This window comes from Euphorbia lathyris, chromosome 5 (genome assembly GCF_963576675.1).
Source record: "Euphorbia lathyris chromosome 5, ddEupLath1.1, whole genome shotgun sequence".
Lineage (NCBI taxonomy): Eukaryota > Viridiplantae > Streptophyta > Magnoliopsida > Malpighiales > Euphorbiaceae > Euphorbia > Euphorbia lathyris.
The window spans coordinates 61897489-61917308 of NC_088914.1; the positions used below are offsets into that span (position 1 = coordinate 61897489).

General features: G+C 36.9%; 1 protein-coding gene across 1 annotated transcript; it reads left to right on the forward strand.

The window, feature by feature from the left end:
* Positions 1–14180: 14180 nt before the first annotated feature.
* LOC136230535 (uncharacterized) lies at positions 14181–18310 on the forward strand. Its single transcript, XM_066019616.1, has 6 exons — positions 14181–14314; positions 14408–14436; positions 16539–16684; positions 16783–16890; positions 17552–17626; positions 17951–18310. The coding sequence occupies exons 3-6, from the start codon at positions 16551–16553 to the stop codon at positions 18180–18182; spliced, it is 549 nt and encodes a 182-aa protein (XP_065875688.1). The 5' UTR covers positions 14181–14314; positions 14408–14436; positions 16539–16550; the 3' UTR covers positions 18183–18310.
* Positions 18311–19820: the final 1510 nt, after the last annotated feature.

Genomic DNA, 19820 nt, shown 5'->3' on the forward strand with positions numbered 1-19820 from the left:
TTGAGATGTCCCTTCAAATATATCAAGAGAAGGGGTTAATTACACCATGTTCCCTAACTTTTGGATTATAACATAATAATCATATTATTTCAATTTCTAGCAACAAATTTTTCTAACATTCATTTTCTTGACTAAAATACTGGATCATCACCCCATTGGGCATTGATTAAATATTCTTACCCAATGCTGACATCACCTAAATCCTTCAATATGATAAGGATGTGTCTAGAAACACTATATCCCAACATATAGAGTAATGAATTTCTTAAAATACAGCTTTTTATGCTCTAAAGTTTACATGTCTAGTGATCGAAGACACTGGATTCTAGCCTGAAGAAATAATTTTGCAAAAACATAAAAGTTGAAAGAGTGTGTTGTTCTAAATTGAAGTTATACTGTTATTATGTTGATAGTTCAGAAATCAGAGGAGTGTGAGTGTAATTAACTCCAAGAGAAGGGCAGCAATGGGGTTTTATGACAGAGAACACTTGACAAGACTGGATTGTATTCCAGGCTTGAGATGTCCAGATGATTAAGACAGCAAATCTAATTAATCTTGGTAGGTTCTGAGAAAACATCACATATACATACTAATCGAAATTCCGTGCAATGTACAAGATACAAAATTTTTGTATAAATAAATTGATATATTTTACTTTTGAACAATTTTATATTATATATGTTTAAAATTAATATTTTTTTTAATTCAAATAAAATTAAATTAATTTTGAAAATAAAAAATTATTAATTTTTTTATAGAATTTTAATTGAAGGTGAATGATTGATTTATTTTTAGAAAAATCAATAATCTGTATAAAAAGTAATTTTAATATATATATATTTTTATATTTTTTTTGTAACTGATTTTTTTTAAAATAACAATAATTAATTAAGAAATATTAGAATACAATGAAAATCAAATTAAATTAAACTAATAGTATACGTATAAAGAAGCATTACAATTTATGTTAGAAATTGTTACAATTAATATGTTTGTGATATGTTTTTGATATTAAGTGACTTTATCAATTTAATATGTTACATTTGTATATTTAACATTTGCATTAAAAAACTTTAATTGCCTATAAAAAAAATAAAATTCATAACAATTAGATATAAATTTATCTTAACAATCATTTTGCTTGATGAAATTTCATGATCATCAAAGTACTTGAATTCAATTATTCGTTAGGTTATAATAACCTAATATATCCAATTGAATCAGCTTAAAGTGATGAGTTTCCATCTCGTAATATCTTATTAAGACATTCAATCAATTTGTTATCAGTCACGATCGCATATATCACTTTTTTGACTTCATTAATATTTTTTTTAATAATTATATATATTTGAGAAAAAAAATCAATTGCATTAAATGAATGAGTTTGAGTCGTTACAAAGGGAATCAACTAACCAAACAGGAATGAAGAAAGATGAAAAAACGCTAGAATTGGAACGGGTATGTCGTGATTGTTGGCTAAAAGAAGCTTACTGTTCTGGATAAGGTTGTTGAACTCTGACGAATGTCATGATTGTTGGCTAAAAGAAGCTTACTGTTCTGGATAAGGTTGTTGAACTCTGACGAATCTGCCTTATTTGAGTTAATACTATCCACAAAACAAAGGAATAGAAAACAAAAATGAAAAATGCTCCTATTGAGAGCCGTCCTTTCCTTGTGAAGGGTTTAGGGTTTATCGTTTTTTCGTATCTTTGAATGGCTGCTGCGGCTGTTCCGATCACCATGGACAATCAGCTACAAAACCTACACATCGTCGACGACAGGTTTGAATTCCCTGAAGAGGAAATCCAGCCGGCAACGAATCTGTATCATTTATGCCTTGTTGGTACTGTAGTTACAAACCGAACATTTAATTTTTAATATATTCAAAAGCAGAATAGCAAGCATTTGGCACCCGGGGAGGGGTATTACGATCACTGATCTAGGTGGAAAGCTGATTTTGTTCAGATTCTACCACGAACACGACCTGAATTGGGTTATGGAGGGGGGGGCATGGACTTTTGATAGTAACTTGCTTGCGTTACAAGTAATTGCACCAGGAGCTAATCCGAGTAATATCCCACTGCACTTTATTAACATCTGGGTTTAGGTACACGAGCTTACGGCTCCTTTCTTCACAGAAGCTGTTGGTAAAGTGTTGGGTGACTTCATCGGCACTTTTGTGTCTTTTGATCCAAAAAAACAAATGGTCTGCAAATAAGACCTATTTTCGTATCCGGGTATGTATCGATATCAGATTGCCGTTGAAAAAAGTAAAAAAGGTCAAAAGAGCGGGAGGAACGTGGCTGGTTGGGGATTTTAAATACGAAAGGCTCCCTACCTTCTGCTTTATTTGTGGTTTAGTTGGCCACATCGACCGTCATTGTGAGAAATATTTTGCACAACCAATAATAGAAATTGTAAGAGGGTGGGACTCATCTATCCGAGCACCAAACTGCAGATTAAATGCCTTAGATGGAGAGAGGTGGCTACGGGACGACTCGGAGGAGTGGTCTAGCTGGCAGGAGAGGGCGGGTTGGAGAGGTTTTGAGCTGAGCAACATCTCGCAGCTTGGTTCAAATTTGGGTAAAGGAAGGGAGGAGGAAGGTGTAAATCCGCAGAATGGAAAAGAAAAGGTAACTGATGATGGTCTGGTATTCCAGGAGGAGCGCAAACGTCACAGAGATAATGTTCCAGGGTTCCAGCTAGTACATCGACCTGAGCAGACTAGTTCCATAGTATGTGAAGATCAGCTGATGATCGAGGGACAGGATACCAGTGCAGGTTTTATTGAGGAGTCCGATCCAAAAAATGGAACACAGGCAGGCCCAAATGGAGGGGTCTGCCCAGATATATGAAGATTCTGAGTTGGAAGTGTTAGGGTAGTTCCGGTTTTCTGTGAGCTGGTTCGAGCTCACAGACCTGATGTCATCTTTTTGTTTGAAACGCTTATGTGCAAGTCCAAAATCGAGTTTCTGAAGAATAAAATAAAATTTGAATGTTGTTACAATGTGGATAGTGTTGGTCGAAGTGGAGGGATTTGTGTGTTCTGGAAAGATACTAGCTGTTGTTCGCTATTGTCTTTCTCAAACCATCATATTGATATGGAAGTTGTGGCGGGTTACTAGGTTCTATGGATGTCCGGAATGGAACAGAAGGAGAGAATCTTGGGAGCTGTTGCGGTCTTTAGCATCCCAGTCCCAATTACCTTGGGCTATTCTAGGAGATTTTAATGATTTACTTGCGCCGGAAGATAAGCAGGGGCTACATGATCATCCTGAGTGGTGTTACAGGGGCTTTAGAGAGACAATTAGTGAGTGTGGCTTGATTGCTCTTCCCCTTACGGGATATCAGTTCACATGGATTCGACATAGAGGGAAGCCAAACGAAGTCCAGAAGAAACTTGACACATTTTTCGTTAATTTGTCATGGCAAGAAAAACTCCCAAACGGATCCTCTTTAAACACAATGGCCCCGTTATCTGACCATAGCCCTATTGTCCTACAAACGGAGCTACTACTGAGGAATCGACCGAGTAGTCGTTTCATGTTTGAGAACAAATGGCTCCGTGAGAATGATTTGGAACCTACTGTCAAAGCGGGTTGGGAAGCAATGGGACATGCGGGGACCCTTGATAGATTGTCAAATGTGGCGGGCCATCTTGATCGTTGGGGTCGAGCGCTGTTACGAACGGAACAAGCTGATTCTCGCGCTGGATTGGCTCGAATGGAGCAGCTTCGCGTATCCTCTACGGAGCAGGCCGCGAGTGATTATGAATTGGTCAGACAGCAGGTGATCGACAGTTTGTTGAAAGTGGAGGATCATTAGAGACAGTGGGCAACGGTGGAATGGCTGTTCGATGGTGACTCTAACACCAAGCTCTTCCATGCTGTTGCCAATGGTAGAAAAAAGAGGAATAAAATCAGCAGACTGCAAAACGGGATCGGAAACTGGACATCTGACCCTGACGAACTTTGTCAGATTGCACAGGACTATTTCTCCAACCTGTTTGACGGCGGGTCGGAGGATTTTGCTCTTGTCACTGACCTGATTACCACCAAAGTATCTAGGGAGGACAATGAACAACTGCTACAGGATTTCACAATTGAGGAATTCAAGTCTGCTTTGTTTGAGATGCACCCTGACAAAGCCCTTGGGCCTGACGGTTTCAATCCTGGATTCTTTCAGAGATTTTGGACACTACTTGGAGCTGATATCTTTCAGGCAAGCTGCAATTGGCTTCACTCTGGTATGTTTCCTCCAGGCTTAAATGATACCATTATTCCTTTGATCCCAAAATGTGAACAACCTAGCTCTATGAAGGACCTTCGGCCTATAGCCCTATGCAATGTAATCTATAAAATAATCTCAAAAGTGCTTGCTAATGGACTCAAGAGGATTCTTCCTGGGCTTATCTCTGAAAATCAATCTGCATTCATCGAGGGAAGATCAATTCATGATAATATTCTTATGGTTTTTGAGGTTATTCACAGTATGAAAAGAAACATGCATAGGAAAAATTGGGATGTTGCCCTTAAGATTGATATTAGCAAGGCCTATGATAGAGTGAATTGTGATTACCTTATTGGCATGCTCCTTAAATTTGGTCTTGACCTTAGGTGGATTAAATACATCATGCTTTGTGTCAGTACAGTGAAATACTCAGTAAAAGTTAATGATAGATTGGTGGGTCCTATAACTCCAAAACGGGGTCTTAGACAGGGCGAACCGTTATCTCCATACCTCTTTCTGCTTTGTGCGGAAGGTTTATCATCTCTGATTTCACACTCTGAGAGGTTGGGGAAATTGCATGGGGTTCGTGTTTGTAGAAGAGCCCCCCCCCCCCCCCCAATCTCTCACTTATTATTTGCTGATGATGCATTCATGTTCTTTCGGGCAAATCTTGAGGAAAGTAGGGAGATGAAGAGTATTTTATCCGTGTATGAAGTGACTTCGGTCCAGGCAGTCAATTTTGCTAAATCTGGCATTATGTGCAGTAGTAATGTGGATCCTCTTCTTGCTGAAGGAGTCTCCATCATTCTGGGTGTTAATCAACCCCTTGATACTGGACGTTATCTGGGCTTACCATCTTTGGTTGGAAAGAAAAAGAGGGCCATATTTGCTCAGCTAAAGGATAGACTGTGGAGAAAGATAACAGAGTTGGTCGAATAAGCCTCTATCTAAGGCGGGTCGGGCAACATTGATACGCACTGCGGGCACTGTTCAAAACGAAGGCCACCTGGACCGCCTAGGTGCTCGAAATCGAGAATCCGTCCCGATTTTCTATAATTAGTCCCTCTAGGCGTTTTATTGATTCCTAGACGATTTTCAGCCGCTTGGGCTCCGCCTAGGTCGCCTCGGCACCGCCTAGACCGCCTAAGTACAGCCTAAACGACAATGAATAAAAACATTTTTAATTGTGAATTTATTGTTTTGCTTTATTATAATTCACTTTTAAGTTGTTTTAATGATATTGTTGTTGAAATGTTGATGTTTGCACAAGTTTAAAGATATATATTACAAATATACGTGTTTTTCTATATTAAATTAATTTTATATTGTTATTTTTAGATAGTATAATACATACTTTAATTGTATTTATACAATAATTTGTTGATTAATAAATAAAAAATACAAAAATACAAATCCGATTAATCCCTGATTAATCTCTGACTAATCCCCGATTAATCTTCGAGGGCCCTGTCCGCCCGACTAGCGCCTAGCGTTTTTTACAACCTTGACTGCGGGACAGGCCATACCCATTTACTATATGAGCGTCTTCTTGATTCCTACCTCCACGGCTGAGGAGCTTCAGCGGATGTTAAACTCCTTCTAGTGGGGAAATAAGAAGGATGGATCTCGTGGAATTAACTGGATGGTTTGGGATAAACTGTGCACCCCAAAGGATGGTGGAGGATTGGGATTCAGGGATTTCACTGCTTTTAATTTAGCTTTATTAGGAAAACAAGGGTGGCGACTTCAGTCATCCCCAGATTCTCTTGTCAGTCAAGTTTTCAAAGCCAAATATTACCCAAATGGGGAGTTTATTGAAGCTCGGTTAGGACATTCTCCTAGCTTCATTTGGCGGAGTATCTGGAGCTCTCAATTATTGCTGAATAAAGAAGTAGATGGAAGATAGGGAATGGCCAATCGATCAATGTGTGGAATGATAAGTGGTTGAGGAATGAACACAGTCAAAAGATCACCTCCCCTAGAGTGGATGGATTGGAAGGCTTACGGGTTAGTGACTTATTCATTCCGAATTCTCATGACTGGGATGTTGAGTTGCTTGAAGAACTCTTTACTGAGTCGGACATTGCGGATATCTGTCGTACTGCTGTCAGAATGGAGGGTCGTCAGGATGAATTAATTTGGGGTGGTTCAAATTCAGGGCTCTACACTGTTAAAAGTGCCTATCGCACCGCAATGAGAGAGGATGAGGGTGTTCAAAGTTTTCAGGTCGAAGGGGATTGGCGTCTGATTTGGTCGGTTGTTGTACCGTATAAGGTGCGCTATTTCTGTTGGAGCCTGGTTCGGGATTGTATTCCAACTCGGGTCAAATTAAGGAGACGAGGGATTGACATACCTGACGAGTGTGTGATGTGTGGCCTGGACATTGAAGACGCTTGGCACCTTTTCTGGTTGTGCCCAAAAGCACAGTCGATATGGCAAGAGGCGGGCCTTCTTGGGAATCTGGAACAGAAAGCTACTGATGCTGACAATTTTGCATCCTTATTTTTTGATTTCTGCAGGTCAAATACTCTTAGGAATGTGCAGCTATTTATGGTCTTGTTATGGTGCTGTTGGCAAGCGCGGAACGACAAATTCTAGAAGCAGACCACTAGTCCGACGACGATCGTTGTTGACGGAGGCAGGAGAACCCTGTTGGACTAGCAGGCCGCATAGAGGCATCAGAATCTCTCAGGTGTCGAGTCGAGTTCTGCTCTGTGCGTGAACAAATGGCAACGCCCTCCCCCTCATTCCCTCTCTTGCTGTACTGATTACAGCACCTTCACAATTCTTGGGAAATCTGGCAATAGCGCGGCGATAAGAAGGCTCGACGGTTCTTTTGTTGCTGCTCGAACTGGGACGACGGACGACTTGATGGACTCCCGCAAAGGCGAAGCATGGGCTCTCCTCCAAATGATGAAATGGTATATACGAATCTTCCTGATATATACGAATTCAGGGATCTAATTGGTCAGATCCGGCTCTTACTATCAACTCACAACAGCTTCTCTATTCGTTTTATCTTAAGGCTGGAAAATGGTTTAGCTCATGTCTTGGCAAGAGCGGCCGCCCAACATGTTAGCCCATTTTATTATGATGTTATTCCGATTTTTGTTTCGCTTTCTGTTCTGAATTTCTATAATGACTCTCAGCATTAATAAATTTCTCTTTCAAAAAAAAAAATGAAATGAAATGACGAAAAATAAAATTATGAGAGAATTATCTTTATCTTGTTTATTTTTTTTTATTTCGAAAATAAGAGAATGTCAGGATATAGGCATATAATGAGGAGACTGCAATGTTTTTTGCTCATTAATTCAAAAATTTAAGTTTTTTTTAATAAAATATTAAGTCATAAATTAATGTTAGTTAAATAAAATTAAATCGCAATTCTAACAAAAAAAAGTTTATAATTAATATTTAAAATTAATTCTATTAAATAAAGTGACAAAGATATTTGTTTCTATTAAATTGTCATCATAAAATACAAAAAAGAGAGAGAAAAGTCTTCTTCTTCCTTCCATCTCTTCAACTCTCTCGCTTCTGGTTAAAGAAGAAAAAATTCTCCATAGATGAAAATTTTGCTCCTCTAAAAGAAAACAGAAGCATACTCTTGAGGAGGCTGCTCTCCTTGATCAGAATATTAAGAAAGCAAAATCAAGCAGCAAAGAATATTTTATGGAAGACGTGAATCGGGATAATTTAGTGGATAACCGAATGGTTAGCATCTTTAAGATAACCATTTTTTATCCCATCAATCAACCACATGAAAAACGTGTTGCAAAACTCTCCTTCAAAGAGACCTTCGTAAGAGTTAAAGCAACTCAGCCTGAGATAATGAACATACCGAGAAGATTTACTTAGATGACTAAAAAGATGACGATATGGATGATATTAAAAAAATGTCCAACAATCTATGTTGAGAAAGATGAGAAAGCTAGATTTAGAAAACCATGGAAGAATTCTCTAATAATAGAACTTTTTGGGAAACAGGTTGGGTATAAATACTTGGAAAAAATGATTAGGGGATCGTGGAAGTCCAAAGCTAAAATGGACGTCATCGCTTTAGAGAATGATTACTTCCTGGTTAAATTTTATTCTATTAAGGATCACAATTTTACCAAATAAGAGGGACCTTGCATGATTTTGGATCATTATCTCACAATCGACCTTTGTTTCCCAACTTCGATCCAACTTTGGACCCCCAAAAGTTGTCTTAATCTGGGTAAGAATTCCTTGTCTCCCAATTGAATAGTATGATGAGTGTTTCCTCATGAGGCTCACAAATTAGTGGGCAATCTTATCCGAATTAAAAAAAAAATACTAGTGAAGTCTCTAGAGGAAAATTTGCTCGCATTTGTGTTGAAGTGGATCTTAATAAACCTTCTATATCAAAATTCAAATTGAAGAGGATGATGAGTAAATTTGAGTATGAAGGAATTCACCTTGTCTGTTTTGGTTGCAGTAAGTATGGCCATTGAAAAGATTTATGCTCGGATACCAAGTTACTGACGGAAGAGGTAACACATGGAGATGATGTCACAAACGTTGGAGAAGAAGATGGTAATCTAAACATAAATAAGAAAACTGAAGTTAATCCGGAAATTACCGAAAAAATTAGGCCTTAGATGTTGGTTACCAAAAATATAATGAATCCCCGTAGTCAAAATTGTTAACGTAAGGAAGATTTAAATTTCAAAGACAATGGGTCAAAATTTAATGCCTTGCATTTAGAGTCAATTAGAGGTGATTCAGTGATATTTAAGAGTAAAGGTGTTGGAAATGAGCATAATTGAATGAGCAATTCAAGAAGTAATAACGGTTAAGAAAATGAGGATTTAAATTTCAAAAAGAATGAGTCAATATTTAATGCCTTGAATTTAGAGTCAACTAGAGATGATTAGGTGATATTATACCAGATATAAATGAGCTATGATTTGGGAAGGCTTTATTCTTACAAAAAATAAAAAAGTAAAATACCTAATATTCTAATATTCAAACTCAGAGACCATCTGTAAAAAAAAACTGTTTTTTTTAACAGGAAACCAGTGACACCGTTTTTTTACACAGAAGGAGAGTGTTTATTAGATATCAGCAATCAGAACATTACACAAAAAATCCAGAGGGGTCGAAAGCCACTCTTCATCAGCCAATGTCTCTCCTACCAATCTAGCAAGATTATGTGCAGCACAATTAGTTGTCCTCCTAATAAACTGAATAGAGCAGTTAACTAGCTCGTTAATAATAGAGATACAGTCTCGGACTATGACAAAATAAGGCAAAACCGCCTCTGTTGTGTGAGCCATTGGCTGGACAAAAATTTGGGAATCAGTTTCGATGATAATATTGGATCAGCCCTTGTCTTGAATCCACCTCAGAGCCTCTCGAATGGACATGGCCTCCGCCGTCGATGCATCAATCTGTCCATGCAGAACACCATTACGCGCAACTACAAAGTTTCCAGTTTTATTCCGGATGATCTAGTCGAACTCGCATACACCTGTAGCCTCGAACACAGCCACATCAGAATTGAATTTCAAGAAGCCGAATGGCGGAGGAGACTAGCCACCAGACGCGCGATTAACTTCCTGTCGAGACGTACCTGTACACTGCCTAGCGCGTTTCCAATTATCCAAAAACATCAGTGCCTGGTGAACACATATCGGAGCTGCTGATCCTGTCTGATTCCAGACCATGTCATTGCGTTGGAACCAAATTCTCCAACACACCACAGCTGCAACCTCCTGTAACTGCCTATTTCGGGCTGAAAATGAAATCCAAGACTCACGGAAACTCCCAAACTGCGGGCTGATATCCCCAACAGACGATAAAGCCCAAACACTCTGTGCATATTCACAGGATACTAACGCATGATAAGTGCTTTCAACCTTTCTCAAACACCTGGGGCAGATGTCACTCACTGGTACTCTACGAGCTTTGAAGGCATCCATAGTAGGCACAATATGAGATAAAGCTCTCCAAATTAGGTCCTTAACATTGGGAGGCACACACAAATTCCAAAAGGCATTCCAGTTTACCACAGGCTCATTCCTAGGTGAAAAGTGATGTTGTAATGACCGGTACCCGTGCTTCACAGTATACTTTCCTTTCCTATCCCCAAGCTAGTACCAACCATCCAGATGTAAATTTCGGCCCAAAGGGATATTCCTAATGAGAGCTTGGTCCCTAGGAACAAATAGCCCGCTAATCAGCTCCCAATCCCAACCTCCACCAGGTTCCATTCGTAAGTCCTCCATAGTACACAGATCGACTCCTTGCAGACACGGGCTCACAACGAATGGGTGATCCGCCGAAGGAAGCCAGGGGTCTTCCCAGATCCGAACCTCCCTGCCAGAACCAATTAAGCGCCAAGCACCCAAACGAACTACATTCTGGGCAGTCATCACGCTTCGCCAAATATAGCTCGGGCAATGTGGTAATCCGGCTTCCAGAAAGGAAAACTTAGGGTAGTAACAAGCCTTATAGACTCGAGCAAGCAAAGAGTCAAGGTTAGTGAGTAAACGCCATCCCTGTTTGGCAAGAAGGGCCACATTATATAGATGCAATTTTCGGAAGCCCATACCGCCAAATTTCTTAGGAATACAAAGTCTATCCCAGGATCTCCAGTGAATACCACCATTGTCCGCTCCCGATGAGCCCCACCAAAAAGAATTCATAATTCTTTCAAGATTCATACATAAGCCCCCTGAGATTAAGAACAGACTCATTGCATAGACGGGAAGTGCCTGGATGAAACCAGTGACACTGTTTTAAACAATATAATATAATGTGAGAAACAATAGCAACTCCATACTTTGTTAGACATAAATTTTTCTTTTTAAAATACAAAATATTTAACAAGTAGTCAAAATTCTTATAATTCTATTCTAAAAAAATTCCTACAATCTTTATCTTTATTACAGATAAATTTATGTTGTTCTTGTATTTTTGAACAGAAAGTTTATATTGTTGTTCTTTATTACTATTATTTTTGTAACCATGTGACTTTTGCATTAGATACTTGTAAGTTGTATTCTTTTTCATTTCAAAACTTGTTTAGTACACAAATTAATTCCTTATTTGGGAGGGAGTTAATGGAGAAGTTAAATATCATCAGGGGCAGAGTCAGTCCAGGGTCCGGGAGGCCCCGGCCATCGGCTCCGCCATTGCGTATCGTTACTTTTGTCCTGTGCAGCCCTCCCAAGTGTTGGTTTATATTTAAGATATATATAGAGTCGGTCCTGATATTTTATGGCCCCTAAGGCGAAATTAGAAATAATGGACCATTAAATTGTATTAAAAAATCTAAAATAGAAATTTGAGTCTATTTTAGATCTAAAATATCATATTATTTGATCAACTTTTAGACCTGAATGAATATTATAACTAAATTTATAAAATAAATAAATAGTATATATTCAATAAAATTTAAAATTTTGGACCCCTTTTAGTCTTGGGTTCTGGGCGGCCGTACCCCCGGCTTATGTCCAGGACCGGCCCTGCATATATAGTATTATTTTAATAGTTTAAAGTAATTGAGTTAGTTTAAGAGCATTATTTTTAAGGTTAAAGGTTATGGGTTCAATCCACTCAAAACTCATTTGTGTTTTATATAGCTTTATTTATTTAAACTTTATTTTTCCAAATGAAATCTTTATTGGCCCTGTTTGGGAATTAGCTGTTAGCTGTTAGCTGATTACATTAGCTGTTAGCTGTTAGCTGATTACATTAGCTGATTTGACTAGCTGATTTGATTAGCTGTTTGTGTAGACCTGTTTGGTAAAAATTAGCTGATTGATAATAGCGGTTTGTGCAAAAAAACGAATAAGGGCATTAATTTTGGCGCAGGAGAAGAGGGAGTCTATCTATTATGGTTAAAGAAGTCCATTAATTTTAATATTGCAAAACGCTAATTGAAAAAGCTCCTTTTAAGAGCTTTTTCTAAATTAGCGTTTTCATCCCAAAACTCTCTCCAAAACCTCTCTCCACCAAACACTCCAATTAGCGGTTTCAGTGGTCAAACCTCTAAAGTTGATCAAAATCGCTCTTTTTATCCCAAAATGCTCTTTACCAAACAGGACCATTAACATAACACTTTTAAATTTATTTTTGTTATATCTCATTTTCATAAAAAAAAAATTTAATTTCTCAAATAACTTAATTTCTAAATTCATTTTTATAAAAAATTATAAATAATTTATAGCTAAAAATAATAAAAAAAAGTGTTATAATTTTTAACCAACATACCTAAACAACAAAGTTTTAACGTGCTGAGACTAAAACAAATTTGCCCAGTCCTAATGGGCTGGACTTCAGAAAATTAAGTCCAACAACAAGGCTAAATTTAGCCCCCAAATATTGATTCTTGGCTCCGCCACTGAATATTATATTAACCTTGTTTGGTTGTTTTTGGAGAGTAAATGAAGGTTAACAGAAGTTAAATGTTTACTTCCTTCAAATTGAAGGTTAATCAAAGTAATGGAAAGTTTAATAAAAAAAATTATCTCTGCAAAGTAAATTTAATTTTACTTATGTATATTTAATCTCCCAAATGAAGTTAAATTTTTACCTCGTTTATATTCTATGAACTCTCAAACAAAGTTAATTTGTAACTTTCATTTCCATCCATTTTGTTTCCTTTCCATTATCTCATTTAATTCTACACTCGTTAATTTTCAAACTCCCAAACAAAAACAAAGGTTAGTTTGAGTGGTTAAGATCTTCAAATTGCTTAAACTGAATCTTGAATTGGAATCCTAACATAGTAAAAAAGTTTTAATTATTGGAGGATCCATGAAAAAAAAGAAGCCTAATGATTATCCAACTGAGAAATCAGACCCACTATTAAAAAAAATAGTTTATCACCTCCCAACATTCTCTTAAAGACTTGTAAATTTTTAAGAAATAAAAAAAAATACATATTTATGAGACAGATAAAAATAGAAAATTCATCCCATTAGGTGAACCCAATCTATGGGCGTTTGGGTAGGGGTGGTAATAGGGCGAGGAAAAACCGAAAACCGTGGGAATCCGAACCGACGGGGTCGGGGAAAAACCGAAATTTTTGGGTATTGGGTTGGGGGCGGGGGAAATTTTAGCCCCGAATATTAAATTTAGGCGGGGTGGGTGTTACTATCCCGAACCGTGGGGATCCCCACACCGTCCCCGAAAAACCGACCGTAAAAATAACCGAAAAATCCCCGAAAAGTAATATTATATATTAAAAATTATTTTTAGTTTAAAATAAAAAACCTTAATAAAGTTTCTTTAAATAAAAATTTTGATTAATATTTAGATTTACTTTAAAAAAATACAATATAATATAGACTATATTTAAAGTAATTTAATTTAGATTTCTATATTTATTTATTTATTTATTTTTTTTTTTATGGAGGAATGAAATAATGGATGATGCGCAAGTATAAATAATAACTTATGTAGTGAGGTTGTTTTATAAAAATAATGACCTGAGTATCATGTTTATGCTTATATTTAATGTGTGAACTTCAACTGATCATCTTGCTTAACCGTCAACTTGTTTTGTATTAACAACATTAATATGAAACTTTTTTTTTGTTTTTTTATTACTAATTGTATGAATATTAACGTTGATTACTAATTGAATATATTTTTTTTTGTTTAAAGCAGTGTGGTATAAACCAATGTATTGATATATTTCTGTACTAAACTTTTTAAAATTTAAAATTTTATTTGGGTTTTGGGGACTCTCCGTCACCCGTGGAAAACCGTACGGACGGGTATGGATGCTAAAAAATCTCCGAACATTTTTTTGGGGATTCCCCGAAATCGCACCCGAAAATATTGGGGTGGAATGGAGGATGCGACCCCGCCCCCGCCCCGCTCCGTTGCCACCCTAGGTTTGGGACAAGGATAATGGTGTGATAAGCTTCGTATATAAGATGCCCTAGATTTAATAGGACGGAAAGGACCATATTATCCCTGGACAAAAGTGTTATTTCCCTCTTCTGTCCCAATTAACAATATCGATCATCAACAGCTCTTCTCCATTTGTTTTTCTCACTGCTAAGCTTCATCTCCTGCGCCGTTCTCCTTCTCCTTCACCAGGTATGTTTCTTCTTATTGGTGTTGTTTTCGATTTCTATTTACTCGCATTTTTATACGAAGCCCTGATACTATTCTCTCTCTTCCTTTCTTCAGGCTACGATTTTCTCAGCTCCCCGTTTAAGGTCAGTGTTGTTCTTCTGATTCATTATCTTTTTTCTTGCTTGTTATTATCTTTCTTTCTGATTCTGTGTTTGGTTTAGAAGGGTTGCTTTTATTAATTAATAATGCTTGATTTCTCCGAATCCTAACTCTGTGAAACCTAATCTAACAATTGTGTTTCACAAGAAGACTAAACAGATAGTCTGACTCTCTTTTACCTTGAATGGACTTAAGAACAATTGCTTAAACTTATTCCAGTAGTTCTACCACCTGCAATTTTTATACTTTCGATTGAACAACAATGAAAACAACGGAGCACTAATCCTTTTGACAAATTGTCCAAGAATATGTCAAACGACAACCTTCTCTACCTGTCTCAACCTTTTACATCTGTCTGCTGTTCATAATTCAATTTACCTTCTCTCTCAATTCACACCTAATTTTTGCTTCAACAACGTACTAATCCTTTCAATTCTAAACAGATTTTTCTTTTATAATTGGATTCAGCAAAAACGAAAACAACAGAGTACTAACCCTTTCAATTCTATTCAGACCTAATCAGCAGTTGATCAAGTCAAATTGAAAGGAAAACCTATTGAAACACAATTGAAACACAAATGTTGTATTGTATATACAAACCTTGGGCTAGGGATTTAAATACAAATCAACTAAACTAACCTACCCTCTTGCTTGCCCAAAGGGCGAAAGAGAGATTTTCGAGCTTGCAAGCCAAGCCAAGCCAAGCAGCAAGCTGGACCAACTTTTTCGAGCATGCAAAGTGTATTACAATGACCTGAAGACAGCGCGGTGGAGGAGAAAGAGAGTAGCTCACAGAGCTTCCAAATACCTCTATTGGACTATATTCCTAATTTTAATTTCTATTCCTATTTCACTTACATGTAACAACGTCGTTTCATGTCATTAAAAAAACACAGACTTCATCTTCTTCACTTTGTGGAACAGAGGGGCTGAGGCAACTAGTTTTCCGATCGGCTCTGTAACAGAGGGTTCAAAAAATTTATTTTTCACCATTTTTCGGCATCTACCCGGGGTTCCAGCCCTGGCTAGCCCCCTCGTTCCGCCACTGCTTGATATGTAACAATAGCATACATTGCTATACTTCTCTAGGAATCTTTCAAGTCTACTTTTCTAATCATTAAGATTCATTTAGAAAAATACATGGTATTGCATACATTCTTTTAGAAATCCTATTATTTTACATTGTTTTCCCAGAAAATAATGGTACTTTTGATATTTAAATTTCATATTAGGTCTATTTCACTATTATTTAGTTTGTTTAGATTTTTTTGTTTTGGTTACATTTAGTTTGACTATGGTAAACGTATCACAATTTTATGGTTTGCATCGGAGTATAGAATAGAATATATTTGTTTCAAATGTGGGGCTTCAAAATGTCTGAATCTAATCATATGGTAATGTATCACAATTTTATTGTTTGCAGCAGTGTATAGAATAGACCATAGTTATTAAAGGCGCAAGGGGTCCTGGAGCCTTGGCGCATGGCGCACGGCGATGGCGCGCGCCATAGCGAGACAAGACGCACTTGCAAAAATAAAAATTATAAAACTATAGAACTAACATAAAAATGCAATGAATACTAAATCATGAAAATATCTTAGTCATAAATAAAATGACTATGTCTCTCACTCCTCAAATGACTCTGTCTCTTCCTCTTCAAAGAGTCTCTTCGTCTTCTAGTTAGTTAAAACGTATAATCTCTCTCCTTTTTAATACTTTTTGTTAATAGAACACGTGTTCCATTCCAGATATATAAAAATAAATGCCAAAAATTCCAAAAAACTGCCCATAACTGCCTCTAACTGCCAAGGCGCGCCTTGGTGCGCCTTTGGCAACTGCCTCTTGGCGCACCAGGCGCGCGCCATAGCAGTTGCACCTCGCCATGGGGCTGCCATGGCGCTAAGGCCTGCGCCTGGTGTGCCATGCGCCATAGGCGCGCCTTAGGCTAGACTATATTTGTTTCTTGCCAATTCTCTGTAAAACTCAACACAAATGGTTATGTTGCATTGTCCAATTGCTCGATTTCTAAACCGAAACAGCTGAAGCTCACGATTAGTTTTGTTATATCAATTGTTATGGCTTGTAGAAGGATTAAAGAATGAGGCAACTAAAGGATCATGAGAAAAAGCTACTGAAGAAGGTAAATTTCTTGGTATGGAAGAGAGAGGACAACCACAGAGAAGCCCAGGTTATGCAGCGATACCACATAGTAGACCGTGATGACTACAAGAAGTAATATTTACATTCTTTTCTTTCATCATTTCTGTGGCATCGTTGCAATATTTTATTTTGTCTCTAATTTTATAAATTTGGGGAAAATGGAAAATTAGGTATTCGAGCTTGTGCCGGATGGCTCAGAAGTTGGTGAATATACTGAAGCAGATGGATCCCAGAGACCCTTATCGTGTTGAAATGACAGATACACTTTTGGAGAAGCTGTATGTTCTTTTCCTTCTCTAAAAAGAAAAAAAAAATATTGTACAATCTGTTGCTTTAATTTGTGTTCTTAGTTTTATTATTGATCATTGGTGGTATTGGCTCAGCTGCATATAAATTGGAGGAACTAGGTGAACCTAGCCTTATTTGGTCGCTATTCAGCTAACTTTTTGTTGCCACATTTCAATTTTGTTGCAAATTGTCTGTATGCATTGCTATAATCTTAGTGTGGGTAGCAGCATTTGGTTTGTCATTTCTCAAGTGTCAAATATGCAATTTTTTGTGGGTTTTTTTTCCACAGTAAATAATAGTGGTTTTCCATGACCGGATAGTAAAAATTTTATTTTGGATTTTCAGCCAAGTCTAATAATGTTCAGTTACACCTATGTACTAGCTGTTTTTGATGTAGTGACATAGTTTCAGTCATTAGCTGGGTACTGTTTCTTTAAATGATAATAAATGTTAGTTTTCTTTGATAAACTTTACCGTTGTCTACTTTTACCATAAATAATTCCAGCAATAATATATTCACAGTAGAATTTGTTTGAATGACAAGGTTGCTTGAATTATTTAATTGATGTTGTTTGTGCACAATTGAGTTCCTAGATTGTGAACATTACATGTTTATCATTAGGTAGATTGACATTTTCTTCTGAATGGCAGCTATAACATGGGGGTGATACCAAGCCGGAAAAGTTTGGCCTTGTGTGATCGCTTATCAGTCTCATCATTTTGCAGGTAGGCCAACAGTGTTCTCTCTCTCTCTCTCGAGCTTGTTTGCGTGTGCGCACATGCACAAAAGTTAATGAATAAAAGAAAGCATTGTGCTCGAAGCAAAATTAGCTGTGTTGTAAACAAGGAATAATATTGGATCCGTGTTGTTAATGACTGTCATTAATTTATACATCAAAACTACGTCATTAATTGAATGTTCCCCTTGTTTATCCTTCTGTTAAAAGGCAGATTTAACTAATTGAAAACTCTGTTCTGCAATAGATATCTTGCTCTTGTAGATTATTAAGCTTGATTTTGATATTGAAATATGATCTGTTTGGTTTTCAGACGGAGGCTTTGTACAATCTTGGTGCGATTGAAGTTTGCGGAGCATTTAAAAGAAGCAATCACATACATTGAGCAGGGTCATATACGAGTTGGACCAGAGACGGTTACAGACCCAGCATTCTTGGTGACAAGGAATATGGAAGACTTCGTAACATGGGTGGATACATCAAAGATTAAGAGAAAGGTGCTACAGTACAATGATAAGCTGGATGACTATGACGCAATGAACTGAAGTTAGTCTTGACCTTAATTTCTTCACATCTCTTCAATGGAATATCCTTGGGATCACCGGATTCCCTGTATTAAATCCCATCACTTTCAATTAGTTGTTATATCCAGAAAGCCTATTGTTGTTGGATTCTTCATTACTCAATACAAAATAGTCGTAGAAAGCCAAACTTTTTACATATCATGCTTGCAGTCTGCCCTTATCATCAGGGGCTTGGTCAGAAAAATCAAATACTGGGATCAGAATTTTAAAAATATAATAAATCAATGTACTAAATTATAAATTTATGACTGAGTGGAGTCAATTTTTTTGTAATTCAGGTGTAAATTGTAATTTTAGTAAGTGCTCCACTACCAACACTACTTATCATACCACTGCTTATCCCAAAAGGACTATACTAGCAAATGTAGTTTTCAAAAAGAAGGCAGTTATTAAGATATCCTTTTCAACATTCCAAAATATGTACCTAATTCGTATAAGGTGGAAGTTTAACACTTTAGAAATATATTGAGTGATATATATTAGAGTTGTTCGTAAGTTGTATTGCTGAAATGAAACAAGAAAAAAGAAATTAACATCTCTTTGCTATAATGTAATAACCTTTACAAAAAGAAGACCCAAATTAAGCAAGTGATATAGGCGAAATCAGTCAGAAGAAATATGTGCATCCAAAAGCAATTCCCAAACAAATTGCCAAAGCTGCAATCCAAGAAAACCCATCCCTTTCCATTTCCCTAATTTCTTCACAATCTTCTTCGCAATTCTTATTTTCTTGTTGTTTTTGCATCTTCCATACTTGAATTTCGAGTAACCTAACCCAGTGCCGATAAGCCAATAGCTGCATAGACTCTCTTAAAAAACCATTGCAGATCATCTCTTTCTCTTTCACCAATTTTGCAGCTTTCTTCTCTGCTTCCCTTGCTCTTGTTTGCGACAATCTCAGCGCCTTTGAAAGCTCCAATTTCTCCGTTTCATCAAAATCGTTTCTAGTTTCTTCTTCTTCTCTGGCCATGAAACTGAAAGCCCTGCTCATGGCCATCTGATCAGATCCAGAAAAGAGCTTCATCGGTGGAGGAAGATCACAATTCTGCATCAATTCAACCCCTGATTTCTGAGAAAGCATAGCACCCATGAAGAAATCATTTTCAATATCCTTGGCTCTTGAATTCAACTTCTGGTTATTTGATGCCCAACCTGCCATATTTAATCTTTGATGAAAATTTGACAAGAAAATAAAGAAATGGTAGTTTTCATGAAGAATTTTACAAGGAAAGCGTGAAAGCAAGGAACAAAGGTTTGGTTAGGTGAGAGATGAAGTTTGGAAAACAATGGGAGACTTCCGCAAGAAACTAACTACTTTACTGCGGTTTCTCATTATATAGAAATTATCTTTTGATGCGGTATATTTTTTTTTAAAATAAAAATAAATTTTAATAAAAAGAATTAAAAAATATGTAGAGAAGATGAAATATTGTAGGATACTCACTAAGTAATATATTATTTGACAAATCAATTAATGTTACATTTATGTTTTCTTTACACCAAATATCTCTCATGTCACACTATGTAAAATGATTTTCATTCATTCACTATCACTGTTGGAGTATCATCAGAATTTTCAAAAAAAATGGTATTTTATTG